The sequence below is a fragment of the Ornithodoros turicata genome, chromosome 1 (assembly GCF_037126465.1).
Source record: "Ornithodoros turicata isolate Travis chromosome 1, ASM3712646v1, whole genome shotgun sequence".
Classification (NCBI taxonomy): Eukaryota; Metazoa; Arthropoda; class Arachnida; order Ixodida; family Argasidae; genus Ornithodoros; species Ornithodoros turicata.
Window position 1 is genome coordinate 42041301 of NC_088201.1, and position 22188 is coordinate 42063488.

At 41.8% G+C, this 22188-nt stretch overlaps 1 protein-coding gene and 1 long non-coding RNA gene across 2 annotated transcripts; one reads left to right on the forward strand and one right to left on the reverse strand.

Annotated features, from left to right (window-relative positions):
* The first annotated feature begins 4 nt into the window (after window positions 1-4).
* LOC135378098 (uncharacterized) lies at window positions 5-14391 on the forward strand. The gene is made up of 3 exons (XR_010418267.1): window positions 5-74; window positions 9233-9521; window positions 14348-14391. It is a non-coding gene; the product is annotated as an uncharacterized LOC135378098 (long non-coding RNA).
* On the reverse strand, window positions 8510-22129 carry LOC135378097 (E3 ubiquitin-protein ligase ZNRF2-like). The gene is made up of 4 exons (XM_064610970.1): window positions 21525-22129; window positions 15068-15163; window positions 9365-9470; window positions 8510-8907 (listed from the first exon to the last, which is right to left on the reverse strand). The coding sequence occupies exons 1-4, from the start codon at window positions 21880-21882 to the stop codon at window positions 8850-8852; spliced, it is 618 nt and encodes a 205-aa protein (XP_064467040.1). The 5' UTR covers window positions 21883-22129; the 3' UTR covers window positions 8510-8849.
* Between the last annotated feature and the right edge of the window lie 59 nt (window positions 22130-22188).

Genomic DNA, 22188 nt, shown 5'->3' on the forward strand with positions numbered 1-22188 from the left:
ATCCGCCATGCGTTATGTGAGCTGTAAGGACTGAAGTCGTGGAGAGGAAAGCCTGAGGTTTGCAAATACACAAAGTACGGCACTTATGACAGTTCAGGATGCACTCAGAATATTGCGCTGGAGATCAGTGACAGGGTTGCTCTTGCGCGCTGTTTTCCGCAATCAATCGCACAAGAAAAGTTGGTGGGACCTTGTCCTGGGGGTTTTACTGAGTTGTATAGAAATGTTGCAGTTGCAGCATAGTCATTGCGTGCTTTGAAGTAATAGCACATTTTTTTCACGGGATTTTTCAAGTGTTATTCTTTTAGGAAATCTAGTTTGTGGAACAAAACAGGACGTCTAACAAGGTCTGTTTGTAAAAAGTTGGCATGGTGATATCAGTGGTCTGTCATCTACGTTCTTTCCTGTCCATGTCTTTTGCGCTGATATCACTATGCCAAGTTTACACCAACTACCCTGCTTTACAACTTTGGTTTGTAAAAGATGTCTCCACAGGACCTCTGTTGTGTTGCTAATAGCTCATGGGTTGACAAGCCAGTCCCTTCTCATCCTGTTCTCAATATCCAGGGAACGTCACATCATTAACATATGTTAGCAGAGTTGGGTGTTACTAGTTGCTTATTGCAGAGTTATGAAGGTACTTACCTTAAAGAAATATGATTACTTTTTGTGAAAAAGGTGTATGTATATGGGAAGGTTAATTTTATAGATCTGACATTTCCTGTGTGTTGACAGCTCAAGTTGTCAGCAAAGGTAGATAGATAATTCGAAAGATGATTTGGCTTTGGTAAGATGAGTTGATTTGGATTAGGAGTTCACAACCTATTGGGGCTTTCCTGTAAGGAAAGTACCTTCATGAGTTAGCAACTCGAAGCCATTTTTTCTTCCGTGTTAGTGCCATGAAGCAACTGTGGCTATGAGCAGTACACAGACGTGGACAGATGGAGAGAGGACAGCAGGAAGGAGTGGGGGACAGGGGGGTTAGTATGTGTCCTGGGCCGACTTCAAGGGTAACTGTGCCGACATTCGTCTGGAAAGTCTGCTGGAAAACCCAGGGAAAACCTCAGACAGCACAGCTGGTGGTACAGTTCGAACCCATCACCTCCCAGTCTTCAGCACGACCTTGGCTACCACCAATGAGTGGACACTTTAACCCGCTCGGCCATGCTGCTGGTTTCTAAGCTAATATGACATCCTTTGGACATTGAGAAGAGAAAGGACTGGCTTCTCACCCATGAGCTGTTATCAGGGGGTCCTGTGGAGACATCTTTTACAAAGCAAAGTTGTCAAGTGTGGTAGTTGGTGTGAACTTAGCATGGTGGTATTAGCGCAAAAGACACACATACACACACACACACAAAAAAAGGTAGATGACACACTGCAAATATCCAAATATCCGGAAAATATTTTCCTGATGATGGAACCAGGAGTGCACGAAACTTAGAATATTTTAGTTTTTATGTTGCAGTGCTGGAGTGTGCTTTTAAGAGATAAACATGACTCTTCCTTTGTACTATTTTCAACACTTCCTAAGAGAACAATAATTAAAAATTCCTGTGAAAAAGGTGTGTTACTTTAAATCAATCAATGACTCTGCGACAACATTTCTATAAGTGTTTAGGAATTCAACCAATTTTTTCTTCTGGGATTGATTGTGGAAAATGGTGCACAAGAACAATCCTGTCACTGATCTCAAGCGCAATATTCTTTGTACATCCTGAAATTCCATCACACAAGACTCCTCTTGCCTTATGAAAACTCTGCTACTGAAACACAGTCTATTGGCAGTCATATGTACGCAGGTGGTAATAATGCCAAGTCAGTGCTGAGGCTGAGGTGACCAACTGTTTTTTGTGAACTGTGTAGTTTCCGAGATGTTCGAAGTCTATTTTTACGAAAATGGAAACCTTATGCTTCAGGTGAAACATTTCACCATGCCATGTGGTGAAATGAAAACAATTTGCACTCCAAACTGGCAAAACAATGAATCGAAGACGCTATGGAACATTAAAAATCATACTCTTTTATTTCACTTGAAAGTTTCCATACAGAATTTTTCCCACATACAAACGCTATAAGCAGGATGTAGAACTCTCAGTCTGACACCACAGCCTCATTATGTTGCTGTCGTTCCGTATTTTTTATAACCATATAACCACTGCTCCTAGGTAAGTCATCAAGATAAGACTAAGTTTAATTATATCATATGCTCATGTCTAATGGCGTACACAAAGTTTTGCCGACCCATACAACAGTGTCCTCAAACTTCAGCGGGCAACAGAAAATTGTGGATGTGAATGCAGCTTCTTCTTCCCATATGTGTGACAGAAGTTTTGGTGGGACCAGAGGATTGCTTTTGTGTAACTAGGTAGAGGCACGAACTCACATACTATGATGCAGTGCAAGCAACAGAAAGCCAAGTTGCATAACTACCGACTTGCAGACACATGTGTTGTAGGGAGACGATGTTCCTGATGCAAAAGCACACCAAAAACAAGAAAGAGAATTCCTATGTAGCAGATACACAGTGAAGCCCCAGACAAGCAGATATCTTTTGGCAATGTCACCCTAACTTGGTACATATTTCGGGCACTTGGTTGTGTGGCGGATGAAAAAGAAAAATGCTTTGGAACAAAGGAATGCAAGCATAATAACTTGAATAACGTCCTCCACTTGCAAATCACTTAATAAATATTATGATGCACTAGGGAAATTTGGAACTCTGCATGCAGTGAGGCAAATTTTGCACATATCTCTTTGAGCACGAAGATTGCAATGCTAGTATTCTCTGCTGAGAAGCATTTTTATTCCAGTGCATTTCTCTCTGGACTTGTGAACTTGTGAATACCGGAGGTGAAAGCCGCACAATATGTGAGAAAGAGGGAAGTCGGATGTTGGCTTAACACACACTCTGTTCCAACAATTTATGCAACGCTTGACACATGTACAAGGTATTCTGAAGGTGTTCATTGTCAGAATACACGTCTTTAGTTTTAATGGTGCAGCAGATTTTGTCGCAACTGTCCTACTGTGTTCAAGGTATACCCGATAAGTTTTTTTTTTTTTTAGTTTTCTGTTATCTACTAATCAAATTACCCTAATCCATGTGAAAGCAGCTGCTGCATCACAGAGAGGTCTCTCTCTTTTTGGTCACCTCGTATGTATAGTGTGCAGTTCACAGAACTCGTAAAAAAACAAAGATTACTTTATTTATTGATTTACCCTCAGGGCATGCATTATAGGGCATATGCTTTGTATAGTATATAGTATTTATATATTTACGAAAGGGGCTGTCATGTTTATTTTTAGCTTAACTTTTCAGACCTGACCTTGAGAAGTTCTACAGTCAGGGGAACTTTTTTCTACATAGAAGGAGTAGCACTGGTGTCATTTAACTGCCTCCCGTTATGAGGCTCTTGTAGGTTCACAGCTTTAATCATCGAAAACTTGTTTAAAAAACGTTTCTTTGCCTCTTCAGCTGACAGATGGTTCACAAAGCAGTGTCTGCAATGTCAGTGCGACAATATGATAAAATGTTGCACCCAAGGAAAGGGGAGGGGGAACAGAAAAAAAAAAAGCACACAACTGTCTGCTCACACCCCAGGCAAGAAAGTCAGATAAAACACTCATGCTGACCCCCCTACTTGCGGAAAGAAGTGGCCTTGACTAGCATATCAAAGTGACAAATTCGGCTAATCGGTGAATCTTCAACATGATAAAGACACTATGGGAGAAGAGGGATGGGGGAAGCAGATATGACTAGGTGAAGTGAACGGAAGGCGCCGAAAACATTGTTGAATGAAATGCTAGTGACCACACTTTGAAATGCCAAGTAGTCCGTTTAGAGGGACTTTTTGACATGTTAAGTGAGACCGCCTACATCCACATGGAAGTCAAGGACGGGAGTACCCTATTACAATATCAGGACTGCACATGTACCGAATCTGTGAACATGAAGCATGTGAATAAGAAGTCCACAACGAAGAAGTCTATCTCAAGGTTCCATAACTTTTCATCATTTACAGTGAGAACTGGGCCCACTTGCACGAACATTGAGGAGATTCCTCAGTGGTATCCTCAATAGCTCTGGTAGTGCTACAGGCATGTGCTACTGTCCTCAATGCTGCTTGTGTGTAGAACACTGCCAAAGCTACTGAGGACACCGCTGAGGAACTTCTTCAATGCTCGCACACATGGGCCCAGGTGTTGAGTTACGGGACCTCTGGAAGAATCCAATTTTATAAAATCAAATTCAATAAAATCTAATTCTATGGCAAAAATATCAGTAAACTGCACCCTCCATGTCTCTTCGCATTATGACTAGCAGTAACGAGCGTAAAAAAAAAAGTCTGCTGCTTCATTTTCTGCCATACTACTGGTATTTGCAGATATGTGCCATTGCTCTTAGATGGTTATTTTGTTTCCATGGGGTGCTGAAGGTCGAGCAGTGGCGACATTCCAAACATCTCCAAACTGTTGCTTCTTCCCAATGATTACACAATGTTCAGGTTTTGTATAGTGAGAATAAGCTTCAACAGAGTGACGGTTGTTCTTCTGTCTCACCTTCCATCAGCCTGTCAAATACATGGACAATTTTGGCAACACTGGGTCCAGATAATGGCACACAGCTTAGCACTGCACGTAGCATATCAATTTCACTCCTGTTTTTTTCAATACTATGACTAATTTATTGCTGCTCTCAACATAATTTTACTGCATGGAAGGAGAATGCCTCATTGAAGTATGGAAGCAATGTTTCACAAAGGATATGCCTGCCAAATTTTAAATATCAGAGTGATACCAGATGAAGCACATGATATACATGTATATGAATTTTTTACCAACAAAAGTAGCAGCAGGTGCGCAAAAATTGGTCACCGAACACAAAATGCATCAACCTGGACAAACCAATAAAGATATTACTGTCAATGCCGAAGTCGATGGTTACTTAGCACTTAAACTAAAATAAATATCCAGAGACGGCACATAATAAGGTGATAGGTAATACCGCAGCTGTAACATGTCTAATCTGAACAGGGCCCATTTGCACGAATGCCAGTGGTGTCCTCAGTAGCTTCAGTGGTGCTCCAGGCACGTACTACTGTCCTCAACAATGCTCATGCGTAGAACACTGGCAAAGCTACTGAGGACGGCACTGAGGAATTTCCTCAATGTTCATGCAAGTGGGCCCCGACCTCTTCCTTATGTAGGGTTTTGTTTTTCCATATCCTTATTGATGCAGCAAGCACATTCTAAACACTGGCACTCGACTGTCAAGCATTAAAAAGAGAGACCTGGAAAATGCCAGTCACCTTAAGTTATTTGCATTGCTGACAGCAAGAGCAGTAATGTATCTCACAGACACCAGAGCTCCCATTAGGTTAAGAAAATTAGACTACATCTTTGATGTAAGTGCTCCTCCGACTGTTGCCTCTGACTTGCAATTTTATCATAAGACATATTTTCACACCATTTCAGGTACCCGTTTCTTCTTTCTTTCAACATCAGTTTATCGTGTGGATTCTCATACTTAATATTGGGTTGAACCGAACTGACTCAGTTCAGACATAAATGCTGAAGTTGGATTCTAAAGCAATACAGACACGCCTTAGAGTAGCCAAGGACTAGTCACTGACAACTAGTCACTTCCATGACAACACTTCAGTAACCACAGACATCTGTGAACTCCATGTACATGTATATTTGTGTGCAAAGAATTAATTATTATTCCCTCGATGCCAAATGAAAGCAGGTCATGAACATTAAAGAAAACATGGCCTTATTGGTAGCAGAATGTCCCTGTATCAAGGAAAGGCAAGCTTGTGAGGTACCAAAGAAACAAAAAAGAGAAAGGACAACACTAACAGGAATAATGATTTAAGCAGAAATGTACATAACAAAAAATTGCACAAGGTTAGAACACAGACCTGTTGTATTCCATTTCCAGAAAATAAGATATTGTACAAAGATGTACCAAAAAACACAATGAACGCAAATATGCACACAAATAAAATTCTGAGCATGGGCAAACAAAAATAACACAACCAAGGTGAATTTTTTCACTACAGCAGTTCCCCATGAGTTTGCCTGCTCATGCGCCATTTTAGCACCAAATTTAAGCGTCATAAAAGTGTAAATATGTAATCGATCCATTCTCATAACCTTTGGCATTTGTCAGAAGGCACGTACGAGGCATATTTATTGGATGCAACAGATTTCCGTCTGGAGAAAAAGGGCCAAACTTCACAAACACGGCACACAACCAAGCAGAAATTGCACTGTGCTGTGCCCATCCTGCCCTGGACTGTTCCTTATCTCACAATGAACCATTTTTAGAAAAGTGGCACCATCTCCTGCTGCATCCGAAAAGTACTGAGAACAAACACATGTGGGAGCAACTTGTGAGATATAATAGGCACTGCATCAACGAGCATGCTTTTCCAGTGACAAAAGGGCATCACACCTCAAACTACTTGCAACCAAGCCTTTCGATTGGCTGAAATGACCTAAACAGCCTGATGGGGTTCAGGGAACCCATCCACATATTTGGTGTACCTTAACACGCAGGCATTGCTGCATTACAGCAACCAAGGCGTAATGATTGGTTTGTTTTCAATAGCACAGTGCAGGGAAGAGCACAATAGGAAAGATGTACATGCATTGTGCAGTCCCATGATGGTGAACCATTGGTATTTCTCATAGTATTTGAAGGTGCCATAAAGCAGTGCACACCATCCTGTGCACCATGCCAACAGAAACACATACTTTCATAGGAACTGTGAGCTAATGTCCCAAATATCAGTGCAACTACTATAGTCTATAAAAGTGGGCCAGTGCAACACCTAGGGTCAGAAAGACTATTGGCAGGCAACACTGTTTTTTTCTTCTTTAGTTGTGTGTTGTGACTAGGAAGTTGGAGTCTTCAAGGTTCTCATTCATTATATCCTGCTCAAGTTACCACAATGGCTTACAGTTTGGATTGTTTATTTGAGGCTTTTCTTGGAACAATAAGCAAGATACAAATAAAAGGCATGTGGTTACACATTATTTGATATGGCATACCAAAGCACTGCCAGTATTCCTAGCCAGTAGTTCCTGGTATGCTTTCCACTGTGCCTGATAGCACTGTGTGCCATTCAGTATGGGTGTGTGGAGCAGTTTTGTTGTTGTACATGGCAGCAGTGCAAAGTCTCGTTTTACACAGTATTGCACAAAGATTTCAACATTAATTTCCCAAAACACGAAAAGCACAATTAGGAAAAAAGTGCAATGTTGGTATCCTAACAGAAAAAAAGTCATAAAATTATCTCAAATTTAGAGATTGTGCTCATGGTTCCCTTAAATGTAAAGTGAGAGAAAAAACATTCTATAACTATACCTTTGGATAACAACACTTTATACTCGTGACTGAATAATCTTGCTTGTAAAACATCATTTCTACCAAAATATGCAGTGTCACCGTTCCACACTCAACTCAAAAGATATCGTATCATGATAAGCATAGGATTACATGAATAAACTCTTTCTTTCTGTGACTGTGTGTGACCACAGTGATAGTCACTGGGCTTCCCCCCTCACCCTCATTTTGTCTGGCTTTCACTTGTTCCAGCGTTCCAGATGTCCAAACTGGCCCAACTAGTGTGCTTTCATTGTGATGAGCCTAGCAAATGATATACTGCCTCACACGAAAGAGAGAAAAACTTGCTCCCCGCAATCTCTCATATTGGAGAATGTCCTGAAAGCTAATAAGGATCTGCTTGTATCTGCACATTTTTCAGTATGCACAATACTTCACATTTTCAAAATTAGAAAGTGTAACACTCTTTTATTACATCTCTAATTTATTTCTCCAATCCACAAACTGGCACAGTCCTGGTTAGGCACATATTTAAAGTTGCTCCAATCCCTTCATGCAAGGACAAAACGTGTAAAACGCTTAGATTCTCATGCAAAACCCTTTCTATACACTGTTGGTTTTATAAAAGCTGTAACAAAAGTAAAAAATGTTCCAGCTTCTGCAGGCTTTGAGGTAACATGTTAAAAGTGACCAGTGTAACCTGTGATATCACAGCAAACCTGTACCTCATACCTCATGAAGTGAGCAACTGCATGCTTATTGTTTGATAACCAGTAGACTACTTAATACCTGGAGAAAAATAAGCCCTGGTGAAAAATATGGCACCCTTGGATGCATGGCTTGTACATACGATAAAATACTAGAATGAATCACAAGGTAAGCTGTTTTGAGACACTTCCTTTTTGAGCGATGGCCACGCAGTGGTTGCAGGAAACACAAAAGAGGCAGACAGTACACATATAGTATTTACACTAAAAATAAAATAAAATGTTGCACAAGAAAATGGCATCTCACATGTTGGAACTTTTATCGCATGCACGTCAGATATGCATGTCCTCACAAGCTACACCTAAGCTGGCTGTCAACATCCTAGAGTGCAGCATCACACACACTAACTGCTGAAATAAAAAGAAAATGCACATATAAACCAGCCACAGTTGACTTTTACACTTTTATGGCAATCCCACTAGTGTTCGAAGGAGACCCAAACGTTTTCTTTGACTCTTGTTCGGTCTCTTGACACTCTAATGTTTGTGTCATACAAAGCATCACAGTCGGACGTAGATTCACCTACATGGTGTGTCAAACGGCATACGAGCGCCCAGCATGCCCGCATTCACATGTTGGAGGTTGGTGTCAACAAAGGCACAGCAAATTTTGTGTTGTTTTGTGTGTGTGACTACATTGTGTGGTACACACTCGTACAGAAGAGGTGCGTGCGGGCGTGCTGTTGCTCCTCAGGTTGGGAAGCCTCCATTATCTGAGAGGAGGATCAGTCGAGTGGGTGTTCAGGGCACGAGCGGTTGACTTCGAACCAGGCGTCTATACACCTGAAACAAATAAGAAATCAGCATCCTGCATTCATCTGACACACAGGAGAACCCTCCTTTCACTCCTATTGATGATGACTTAGTGTTTACTGGTGCAAAAACACAGTTTTCACTCCTATGTTTGTTAAAATTCCCCATTTCACTAAAACAATGGCGACATTCCGTAGGTTCTGTGCAATAAGGAATTTCAAGAGAATGTTTCGGGACGCAGCTGCGATAGGTTTCTATTGAACAATGTCTGTATGTGTTTATATTGAATGTTTGTTTATATTGTATAGGTTTGTATTGAAATTGCAGAGCTGACATGCATTTATCTATATTGCAGGTATTTACCATACTTACCACTGTTGGAAAAGTGACGTAAGGAAAGTTATGTGCAGACTACTGCTTTGATATCAAGATTTAGTACATAGCACTGGTTCGTTTCATCTTTTTCATTAAGCTTTTGGAGCTTTACCTCTTGTGATATATGCAAAGGCAAGGTAGTCGAGCAATTGTGTCCCCTTGTGTCAGGTCCTCAAGGCAGATTACACACTCTCCCTTGTCTTCGGTTAGGACGTCATCTAGAATGGAGATACTATGCTTAGGTCAAATGCATACAACTTTCACACATTGTAAGTAACAAGCATTTTGAGCGATTTTTATAGCATGGGCCGTATTATACAGTGTGTCCCAGCTAACTGCAAACAGATTAAAAAAATATATATTATATAACTTTTTTCGAGATGAAATCAATTGGAGTATAGCATATGCCGAAGCCTAAGGCAAATGTCCTAATTAACTTTCAATAATTAATTTTTAATTATAAAAGCTACAAGGTCGTCCCAATAAGAACATCCGGTCCCTTCGGTCACCTGATACAGTTTCCGTTTTCAGAACAAAAATCCGTTTGATAGATCGTCCACAAAAAATTCGTGAAGGAACACCTTTTCTTTTGTTTATTTTGTTCATTGCGCATCTTCGGAGACACATCTTTCCTTCACCCTCAATCAATGTGAGAGGGTGAAAGAGCACACTATCGCCTCTTGTTTATTTATATATGTTTTTAAAAAATCTGTTCGTAGGTAGCTGTGACACACTGTATCTACAACATATCTTCATGACAGGTACACAAGTCTTCGGTGTGATATGCACATCATGAAATATGCTTGATAATCTGTGTTGCGCTTTGCATCACATAGAAGACACAGCTCAGTTCAATGTGCGATGCGACCACCACAGATTTATTGCACAACGCTTACTCACCTGGAGGTGAGCAGAAAGAGATTAGGATGCATAGAACTGACAAAGGCTAATTACGATGAAAAAAACTGTTTTGAAGCAATAAAACACCTTAAAATGGTATGCCTGGAACATTGTGATAACTCTAAAGTAATTGTATTTAAGAGTGCTGAAGAGTATGTTTTAAGATTTGCTCACCATAAGTTGCTAATGGTGAGCAACTTTTTGTTCTGAATCTTGGAATAATACATACACCTTAAGCGACAAATTTGCGATATCATGAAATACTATGTTACTATTTAGAACTGTGGCCCTATAAGCTAACGATAGTTTGTAGCCATACAACCGGGTTATAAGAATAAGATTATATTTTTCGAACAGCCCATCTGTGGTGTGGTGGTATGACAAGCGTTTGAACTACTAAGAAGTTCTTCTAAGGCACCTTTGCCTGCTGTGTCCCATACCAGAAACCAGTGCTCCATCAGACATTCACTTGTTCCCCACCACGAAAAAAAGCCTGAAAGGAAAGCATTTTCCAACAGACAATGCTGTCATGGGTGCTGTGGATAAGTGGTGCGACTCTCAAGAAGAATCTTTTTTTTCCGAGGGGTTGGCGAAGCTTCAGCACAGATGGGAAAAGTGCGTTGAAGTGCAGGGGGATTATGTGGAACATTCATGAAGAAATCACTCTTCCACAACCGCATCATATGTGGGCACAAAACTTTTTATACAACCCTCGTAAATGCTTCAACATATAGCTGTAGTGTTGATGTTTTGAACATCAGATAAAAATGTCAAGTGTCACAGCTATCTAATACATTGTTAAACACCACGAACATGCATTTTTCGTCTTTGGTGATCAAATTCCTCATTCATAATCTCGTAATAAAATTTTGTTGTTGTTTTCTGATCATGTTACTCCAATAATGGCACTTGATGCCCCATGTAACTAGTTCAGCCTCACAAATTGCACAAAGGACTGGTATGCTAACTATATGCACTCGTGTCTCGTTGATATGGACGACTCGAAATATACAGGGTGTCCCAGAAAACGTGTCATTGAATTATAATAAAAAAACTACACTAGCTAGAATCATGCGGTCAACGGCATTTGCTCTTACTAGGTTTTTGCCACCTCCTGACGTGAATGTCGTGTAATGTAAGTTTAATCATGTAAATTTTTGCGAAATGAAGTCGGAAACTTGCCAAGTAAAGGTCACTTTTTTACCCCACCAATGTGAAGAGTGTCTAATTTACTCAAATTAATGATAATTGACAGGGATATTCAGCGGCTAACCCATCAGAAAAAATAGCCGAACATCATGCTCTACGGAGCTACCGCGCGAGAAATTTTTCAGCGCAATCCTTGTCAGTCCGATGAAAGAAGGTTGGAAACCCAGCCCACGCCTGCAACGCAGAAAGAGATAACACAGGTATGGCTTATCGCGTCCGACTTTCGCTGGGATCGCACTTTCCCTCTCCCAATTTCAGGAACTGTCACTTTTTCTACTATCACTCTGTGGGCTGGGTTTGGAACCTCCTTTCGTTGGATTGAGAGAAGTTGCGCTCAAAAAGTCGTCGCGCGTTACGGTTCGGTGCTACGAAAAGCATGATGTTCGGCTATTTTTCTGATGGGATAGCTTGTGAATATCACTGTCAATTATCATGAACTTGAGTGAACTCGCCACGCTCTTCATATTGGTGGTAGTCATTTACTAGGCAAATTTCTGAGTTCAGTTCGCAAATATTTACATAATTAAACTTACCATACATGACATTCACACCAGTAGTTGGCAAAAACCTAGTAAGAACAAATGCCGTTGACCGCATGATTATAGGTGGCGTAGTTTTTTTATTATAATTCAATGACACGTTTTCTTGGATACCCTGTAGATCATGGTTATGGGGAACAAACTTGTTCAATGTATTTATGTCTCCTTAACATGATAATAATTCGGGGTTTTACGTCGCGAGACAACTGTGATCATGAGCGACGCTACAGCAGTGGATGACCACAGTGACAATGCAGGACTGTTAGTCACATGCTTGCGTAATTCATGTGCATATATTTGCAAAAATAAGCAAAGGACACTGCATTATGTGTATGATTTGGCCCTCTAGAACCTTCTCAGAGCCACTTCACGTTGCTCCTGACTCCTCACATCTTTCACAATCACGTTCGTAAAGCTTGGGGAGAGGGGGTAGGGAGTGGGAGAAGGAGTTTGTCGACAACTTCCTCTACCTCCACAAAAACTTGTAGCATGACAATAACATGCTTGCCCACATGCGTTCTGGATTTAATTTGGTCTGGTGCTGTTGCGGTGTCTGCCAGTTCTTGTATGTTTGTGGGCTTGTCTTCTCTCCTTGTTTGATAAGCGCTAGACATGCGTAAGTCACGGCTGGAAATACTAGGCTGGGCTTTATTCGCCGAGTCGCCGGGCCACATAAAAACAGGAAGGCCCGGGCCGTGCAGAGCTCTACAATGGCGACCAGCAGCACGCACTCCGTGTTGCCAAAAATTTGTCTGCTTTGAGTTGTATATTACAGTGAACCCTCGTTAATATGAGCACTGCCTTTCCCACGGATTTTGGTCATAAAGCGAATTGTCATATTAAGGAAAAACGCACCCTCCGCAGACCGGACACACCACTACGCACAACAAAAGCCGACGTAATTATGATTTATTTTCTGAAAAATCTGTTAACAATGACTACGTCAAACAATTTTCAGTCATTAATTTTTCTAAATGGACAATAGCACCATCAATTGCGGACACGTTATCGACCTTTATCTGCTAAGAAAATAACAACGCAACCTGTAGGGTTTTGCTTGCCTCCTTCGAGTAACGCTCCTCATTCCGACTGCCAAATTCCTCTTCTGCTCTGTTTCGGCCGTCCTTACATGAAAACAGCAGCACAGTGTGACTTGGTCCCCACCTTTCTAAGCACTTCGGTTGTTCGAAAAGCGATATGAGTATAATCCAGAGGTCAGCGATTTCAGGGGACATCCCAAATCTTGACGCCCTACTTTAACACGTGTCACCCTCTGAGCGAGGTCATAATAGCGGGAAGATAATGCCTGTGTTTGACCCTACTTGTGACAAAACTCTTGGTCATTGTCCGATAAACGGATTGCCATATTAACGAGGGCAATTTACATGTCAGCGGAACGGTTCCCGAGAAAAACGGTCATAAAGCGAGTACGTCAGATTAATGGGGGACATATTAACGAGGGTTCACTGTATTATGTATGTCATCTGTTTTCCTTCCTCAATAAATTTTAGCTTTTCCCTACCACTCAGTAATAATAATATGGATGGCTCGCTATATGGACAGTTTTTGTCGGGGACAAAAGTGTCCATAATAACGAGACACAACTGCACCATAACTGCTAACCACGAGGAGGCTGAAGTAGGGTAAACTGATGATGATGACGACTTGTGTTTTTATGGCAGAAAGATAATCAAGGCTATAACACACCGAACCTATGAGAGAAAAATTAACTACTTAAAAATCAGGGCTCACTTGCACAAACGTTGAGGGAATTGCTCAGTGGACGTTCGTGCAAGTGGGCCCAGATGGAGAGGAACCGAAAATTGAAACAATCATGCTAAAATCATTGGGTAGAATGCAGGGTTAACTGAATTCTGGGGCCATCCAATCAGGGACCAGGCAAACAAATATTTTTGCTGAAAAACGTTTTCACATAACAATACTGATGCTTGAAACTACAGTCACTCTATAAGCTGTATACAGTGACTGTACTTGAAACTTTTGGATAATGTTCAAACCATCATATTACACCATGCCAAAGCATTATTTCGTGTCTACTGTTGTATAACTATCAGGACACTGACCATTACTCTGGTCACTCCCAATACTAAGTAGAACTGAATTGTGTAGAATGAAGTTGTGTAGATGTAATTCCCTTTCCCTGTAGTTCTGGAAACCATAAGCAATCACAGGGAAAACATAATATTTTTGGCATTATGCAATGTGAAGTTGTGTGGGATAGCCTGCTCTCATTTCTCTTTCAATGCAAATATGGTATGCAAGCAAAGAAGCACACTTGCATGAGCCTGAAACATTCAAAGAACAAACACCATACAATCACAAAAGAAACTTTTTGAGGAGTGCTGGAACACATGGTGCTGTCAAGGCCTAGTATGACTTTTTAGTTGTGAATACAGTGCCCTTGTTGCACATCTGTTCACTTTCAGGGTTGCCAAGTCCACGTCCTGAAAGATCGCCAGAGCACCCTGAGAAAGTAGACAGATTTCCTTGTGCATCACCAATGCATATCTGTAGCCAGTGGTGTGCAGGCATCAGGTCACGTGAAAGAAGCTTCACTAAGCTAATTTTACCACTGATGTGGAACTGTCATTCGCACTAGCAGATAGGTGATGCACAGTGATAAATGACTAGTTAAATCTTGGGACAAGTTCTCAAGCTACACAGGTCCAGAAAGAATGTCAGAAGTATCCCAAAGTAGACAGAAAATTGCCTAAATTTCCATGCCATGAGAGTTGGAAAGTAGCCAAATCAGGGCAAGCAGGTTATTGCAATGAGGATAGAGCAATGTTGGATAATATATGAGTGAAATCTGGTTCCAATACTGTGCAATATATTCAGCACAATTAAGCATGCTGAGGCCTATAACTGAACACAAGCGTGCAGTCTTTGTTTATAGATGCAGGCTCATTTCTTGCAGTTATAGTACATCAAAATCTACTGTCCATGCGCAATTACAACAAAAATGTTTGTACACTTTTTATCCATAAAGAATGGCACTATGAATACACATATTGCAAGAACTAATGTCAGACGGAGAGCACTGGTCTCATGCATGCTGTACATGCCATTACAGCGAAAAGCTTCTCTGGTCTGATGTGTTACTAAACCATAAACACTGTAGATAATTGTAGACCAAACATGCTCACCATTGTAACTGATGCGGGGCTTCGTCAAGCACATGACAAGATGACACTCAACGTCATCTGGCAGGACAAATTTGGAACATACAGGACACTTGATTCCTGGCAGAAAAGGAATGAGCAACATGTTAACATCTGCAAATAACATCCTTGATGTCCGACCAACTGTTCTCCAACCCAAACGACCAACGCCGCTCCAAACATTAAAAAAAAAAAAAAAAATGCAAGAGTTCCAGGTCCACCAAATATGTAGTTCTGGTTCGGTGGAATGAAACAACTGGCTGGGTTCTTCATTGGATATATTTGTATTACTGTTTAAGTGAGTTGCAATAGTTTTAAATGGCAACCAAAATAAATACTGTGCATGTACATAACCTGAAGGCAAGGGACTGAAAACTGCTTGTTCAAACTGGTGTATGTCCATCTCTGTGTATCCTCCTGCATTCCTTACCATGTTTGAACAGACATTGCATACAGTAATCTTTCATTTGTTGTACTGTTATCCAAAATGCCTCAAAATGACTTTTCCAAAGTTATTTCCAAAATCCTGTAGTTTGTGACATGGTTCTGGCATGCAAGTCAAACTTCTAGAAACCCTCAAACTGGGATCCCTTGAAGAATGTGTCATCGTGACAAATGCAGGGGAATACAGTATGCACATAGAGCTCGACTTTTTCAGGTAGAACCCGGTTTCATTCCATTTCGACCCTGATTTACCCTCTTACTTAAGAAATGCAGTACTCCAAGGCACAAAAACACCATATTCGGTAGCACCATCCACAACATTGTGTACCTGATAGATTTGCAAAACCCTACAACTGCTGCAAGTTCTACAACTGAACTTGTACATGAAACACTCACGCATTTTCTAAGATATGTGCATCATGCAGCAACGTTGTGCATGTGTGACCTGATGTGGAATTGACCAGAGGCTTCTGTTTATTTTAACCCACAACCCCAATATGCATAAATTGCACTCAACTTTAACCCAAATTGTAGAAAGAAAAATAGCACCAGATTTTTATCTGCCTACATTTGTAAAGGTCATTTAAGGAGCAGGCAGCACCAAAATTACAACAAAGGAACCACCTGCTAATCCTGAAAAATCACTATTTCCTGTGGAGTAGCCAGTCCAGCCATACCAGTCCCCCCAATTCCAATCCCACTATTCCCTACTTTCCTCAGAGTTCTTTTCCAATGGAATAGCAAGCCTACATTGCACCTGACTGACTTTTCCCTTCTTTCATTGTCAGAACAGACATATACCCCTCTTGCCCAACACACGCACACACTCCTTTACTTTGTCCAAACCTTCTACACTTTTGGATTTGTGGGCTCAACACCGCCCTACGTACAGGATACCAAAAGAGTGGCAAAACAAAACTGAGGCGCCAAAAGAAGCTTCCCAAGCCAGAGAAAGGGCGGCCCAAACCGATGAACACACGGTTCAAGAAAGCAGAGTCACATGTGCACAGCGTACACAGATCCCAGATATTCTTCATATGATTGGCTCATCGATAGGCTTTCAAGTTCAGGGGCAAATGTTGGGTACAGTGTTTGTGTTGGACAGCGCTAAAACCATGTATGCTTCATAACATCTGAGGAACAGACCATACATGCAGGTCCCAGATAGAGAAAAATGTACGTTTGCAGACGAATACTGAGAATGTAGGCGTAGTGTAGTAGGTGCAGATTAGTAACACATAACTGTAGCTTGAAATTGATCTGAAAATTCATTTTACATGCAAGGAATGTGCCATCTAGAGCAGGCTCCAAGGTGAAAATGGCCAAACAGGTCAATGAATATGTATGAGCCAGTACAAGCTAGAACAAGTTGATTTCGAATGCAGTATCTCACCACTAACACGTCACTGCAACCAGGGGCGCCGCTAGGCAATTTTTCAGGGAGGGGCAAGATCTCTGACCTGGGCACCACTGCACAGTCCCCCAGGGGGAGGGTATCGTTCTACAGCTCACTCTTGCACAATAACTCTGAGTACCATCAGTGACGTCCGTCATTAAAACACTCCCGCTACTGTCTGTGCCTCCCGCAACTTGTTGGTGCCCGAGATGTTGCTATTCGTTGAATTACCACAAGTTACATGGCCCGAGAGCAGAGACTTTTAGTTACCATTTTTAAAGATGCATTATGCATTATGTATAAACTAAGTAGGAATTTAATTTATGTATTAGGAATTTCAGCAAAGTCATGAAGAAAAAAAAAAAGAAGGTCCGAGAAAAGGGGGGCACTTAACGGCACCCATGGCTGCAACATGTCTTGATGGCCAACAGTCTTTTCCAAATGACTTTGGTGCAAGAGCCCTTGCTTTTCAGATGAATGTGCACTGAAGCCACATTAATACTATGCCCAGAGGTGAAAGCTTCTCCAGGCAAATAGGTTTTCATTACCAGAGGACTAGGAAGATATGTTTCTATCCAAATGATTTTCTCAACGAATAATGCCAGCGAATGACATCAGATAATGTGACCAGGTCCATGAAAATGCTACAGCAAATGTAGTAACTCTTCATAGTTGTTTAGAAAGAGACTCATAGCAGACAACACATTTACAACATAACCAGAGGTCGACTGTGGCATCTAATTATGTGGTATCTACTGTCAGGCTCTCTTTATCATACTCATCCCTATTATGGAGAGCTTCAAGTGTGGGAAGAATGTAAATCACTTTCACACAGAAGTAGAGCATAACACACTGCACCGAATTGATAGATCTCAACAGGAGCTGCAGACTAAAATTAACGAGAGCTATTCACCTAGTTTTCAGTTTTCTTCCTGAACATTTCCCACAAAGTTAATTTTCCTGGGAAACGAAAGTGTGAGTAACAAATTGATGAAGTTTGCCATCAGGGGTGCAAGAGCTGTGCTCTTGGAGCAGAATAACCAGAATGGAGCCTACATTTGTGTTTGGCTCAAAGCTATGTCAGGAACCTCTCAGATTTTATAACATGTCATTTCGTATATTTTTTCCTTCTAGGGACAATTAGAAGCCAATACAAATGGGACTGAGCACCCATTTAGCCTAAAAGAGATTCGATCTACAAAAATCAACATCCACAACAAGTCTAAGCACACCATAACAAGAACTAGTATACAACAATAATTGGCCGAGGCAGACCACAATTAAGGGCTGACCAGGGGTGGATCTAGAGGGGAGGGGGGTTAGGACGTCCTGATCCCTGCCTCAATTTCTGTCTACACATAGTGTTTAATTGACCTAGATCATGTATCTACCATGCTGGCCAAGGCTGGACAGACTGAACCCCCCTCTCAGAAAAATCCTGGATCCGCCCCTGGGGATGACACAGACACGTAAGCCTCAAACACTCAGAAATTAACAAATTCAAACAACTCAGGAAAAAGAGGTGCTGACGCCAGGAATCGAACCGGAGATCAGAAGACCCAGGTTTGATTCCTGGCATCAGCACCTCGAACCCCCCCCCCCCCCCCCCCCCCCGAGTTGTTTGAATTAAGAACTAATGTTGACACAAAGAGTGAGGCAGTATGCTATGCAGGCAGGTCATGGGAGTATGCATCCCTCTAGCTTCCTCCTTTCTCCATTTATGACGGCCGATTGCTTGGGCTTCAAATAAGGGGAAAACAAACCTGAGGTGGACCATGTGCGTTCCCGCATGCTCTCGGCAACCGCACAAAAGAAGACTAAGCTGACTTTGGTTCACGTCATTTCATGCACAAACAAGGGCTAAGATATGGTGAGAATAGCTGCTTCAGTATTATGATATTTAAAAAAATCACTTAGCAAGCAATGTTGTGCAGGATCAAGTAACTTAACCCTTGGCTCCTCGTTAGGTCACTGGGAAACATAGGTTGGTTTACAGATTTTGATTTGATTTGACTTTACTGGCGCAAGGATAGCAAAGGGTTGGTTTACAGATATGCATACTGCAGAGGACTGGTGAGTGATAACAAGAGTCATAAAGTTATAAATGCTGTAGTTTGTAGCAAGGTTTTAGGTTAGGGCACTCGACTCGGTATGTATAAGATGTGACACTAAATTTTGGAGAACGATCATAGAAGATGAAACTAGTGGTAGTACAGTCTAATTCGAAAACTTTCAATGCAATCTGAAAGATGTTGCTAAGGATCCCATACGGAGCAGGCATATTTATTTATTTAGCTTACTTTCGAGCGGCCTTAGGCCATACAAAGGGGGTGGGGCACTCATAACACACACATACACACTGAACAAAGAAGAAAACACACTGATACTAACACTACATACGGTCAAATGAAACAAATAAATAAAGCACACTTCTATTGCGTAATAAATATTGATACCGCTACAACATAGAGTCAAGATGATACATATAATAGAACACACGTCTACTGCGTAGTAAATGTTGAGAACTATATGGTTATGCTGGTGTGTTGGGGGCAAAATATGATGTAATAGCGGTGACAAACTGGCCGTGATCAGTGATGGTCGCAATGTTGGATGTCAGCTTGTTCCATTCCAATGCTGATCGCGGGAAGAATGAATTAGAAAAGGATGTTGTACGGGGCCGAGGTATATGGACCTTATGCATGTAATCGACACAACGTGAAATAAAATGTGCAGGAGTGATGTACGGTTCACGAAGAGTGGGTGAATGATAAAACTTGTGGAACAATGACAGCCGATGGATTTTCCGCCGGATCACCAAGTCGGGAAGCTCTGCGCAACGTTTCAAGGACGTGACACTCGCACTTGATGAATAATCGCAGAAAATGAAGCGGGCTGCTTTGTTTTGGAGACTCTCGATACTGGTCAAGAGGTAATGTTGATGGGGGTCCCATACAGCGCTGAGTATAAGACAGGAAAGCCATGCGCCTCAGATGAGAGGGGGTATGAGGCATGTGACGTCGGATGTAACCAAGGCTACGACTAGCATCGGAAAGGATATTAGTGGTGTTCCAGGTGTTAGGTGTTCCAGGACAAGTCAGCGGTGAAGTGGACACCTAAATATTTATACGATACGACGCATTCAATTTGCGCACCACAGACTGTGAAATTGACGGAGAACGATGTTCGCCTTCTAGTAAATGCAATCAGTTTGCATTTTGACGGGTTCAGAAGCATACTCCATGTGCTACACCTTTCACCAATCATGTCGAGATCACTCTGCAAGACCTGGTTGTCGTCGTCGTCGTCCGAAAGATGGCTGCAATAAACGACGCAGTCATCCGCAAAAAGACGCATTTTCGATGAGATACCACAAGGTAGATCGTTGACATAGATTAGGAATAATAGTGGACCCAAGACTGTGCCCTGTGACATGCCAGAAGTAACAGGAGTGAAGGAGGAAGATGTGTTATTCACGAAAACCTGCTGATGGCGGTCTGTTAGAAAGCTATTAATCCACCTGATGACGAAGGGGTCAAAATTAAGCGACGAGAGCTTGGCAAGAAGATGAGCGTGAGATATCTTATCAAAAGCCTTTGAAAAATCTAGAAATATATAATCAGTTTCAACGTTATTGTCCAATGAAGAAGCGACATCATGTGTGAACGAGACAACTTGTGTTCCGCAAGACAATCCTTTTGGGCATACTCCAATATGGGCATATTCCAATTTGGGGCAGCTGAAGAAGAAGTCATATTGTCGAATGCATCCCACAAGGTTAGGAGGTACTTGTGTTAAGTACCGACGGATGCATCCAAGGCTGCTGGATCGAATACTATACTGGTGATATGCGTACACTAACATTAACTGCTATTCCGCCATGCAGACAGTGAGGTACACATACATAGGTGGTCTGCTTTACTTTTAAGTTGCCATATAACTTTATACTGTACTAAAACCACTTACTGAACAGCATTAACACTATTCCATGGTTTTGAACATGTTGGTTGTTACCTTGGTGGACAGGAAATGTAGCTATAATGCAACACACAGACTGCATGTATTACATATCCTTAACTTATCAGTGGCTGCAGTGATGGCATAGACTCAGGCCAACTAGTGGACGAGATTCATGGGGAACACAGCCTGAGCTTGGGCAGCAAACAAACAAACAAACAAACAAACAAGGTCGTCTGTGCCATCCTTGTTTGGTTACTGCCCAACCTCAGGCTCCATGGATCATTAGTGGTCCTTGGTCAGGGAATTACGAAAACTGGATAAGCCTGAAGGATAATAACGCTTCTGTTCTTTTTAGCTTCGGGTCGGCAAGGCCATCTCCGGTGATGCACCTACAGCATTAAATTCGAGATTGATGTCCAAAGCCATCCGAAGTTCGATCACAACTTAATCTGACGGAGCATCTCATGGCTAACAGGGAATAACGTCGACAAGAACGTTCTGCACAATGACCTAGAACGCAGAAATATGAATTTAATGCATAAAAATCCATGAATGGGGACCTTGGCAATTACTGTATAAAGTAAACGTTCAGGAGCAAAAGTGTCAGGACAGTTGACATAGGAAAAAAGAGATTGAACTCACCGTTGAAAGACACGAACTGCACAGGGAGCGAGTGCGCTGCAAAGACCCTACCGAACGGCATACTATCCGGTGTGCTGGCTCCTGACTCAGGAGGCGAGTCAGGGGTTCCGAAACCACTTTGCGTTGGTGGTATAGTGAGGGGTTGTCCTGAGTGTCCGTTCAACACACTGGATAGACTCCGAGCCCGAATTCTAGCATCGGCACTCGACCCTGACACAGATCGGTGAGGACCTGCCAACAGAGACAGTCCACCTCCTGTCTCCCCTGCAGCTCCAGTGGATGTCGCCGTCCCACTGTCGGCAGATCCAGAAGGTAGTCCTCGTGAATTCGATGTAGTCGTGCTTTGTTTACCGCCCATGGTGTTACTGAGCTGCTAGGAAACACAACATCTGCTCGAGAAAATACTTAAATTCCAAGTTCATAACGCGATGATAACAATTCTGAGCGTCATGGAACGAAAGCGTGTGCAGAATAAAGGATTTAACAACAGCTGGAAACCCATTTCAATTACGACATTGCTCCTTCAGCTAACTGCTGCCATTTTGGTCTCTACGAACTGTACAGGATTGGTCAGCATTCTGTCAGCTGACGATGTGAGAGCGTGAGAGTGTGAGAGCCACAAAATGTGAGGAAAAAGGCGAAGTGACATGCAATATTAAATGTG

Coding starts and splice junctions, on each gene's coding strand:
- LOC135378097 (XM_064610970.1), bottom strand. CDS start 21,882: ATGGGCGGTAAACAAAGCACGACTACATCGAATTCACGAGGACTACCT. Junction 15,164..21,524: donor GCAGTTCGTGTCTTTCAACG/GTGAGTTCAATC, acceptor CTTTTCTGCCAG/GAATCAAGTGTCCTGTATGT. Junction 9,471..15,067: donor GCCCCGCATCAGTTACAATG/GTGAGCATGTTT, acceptor TCTCCATTCTAG/ATGACGTCCTAACCGAAGAC.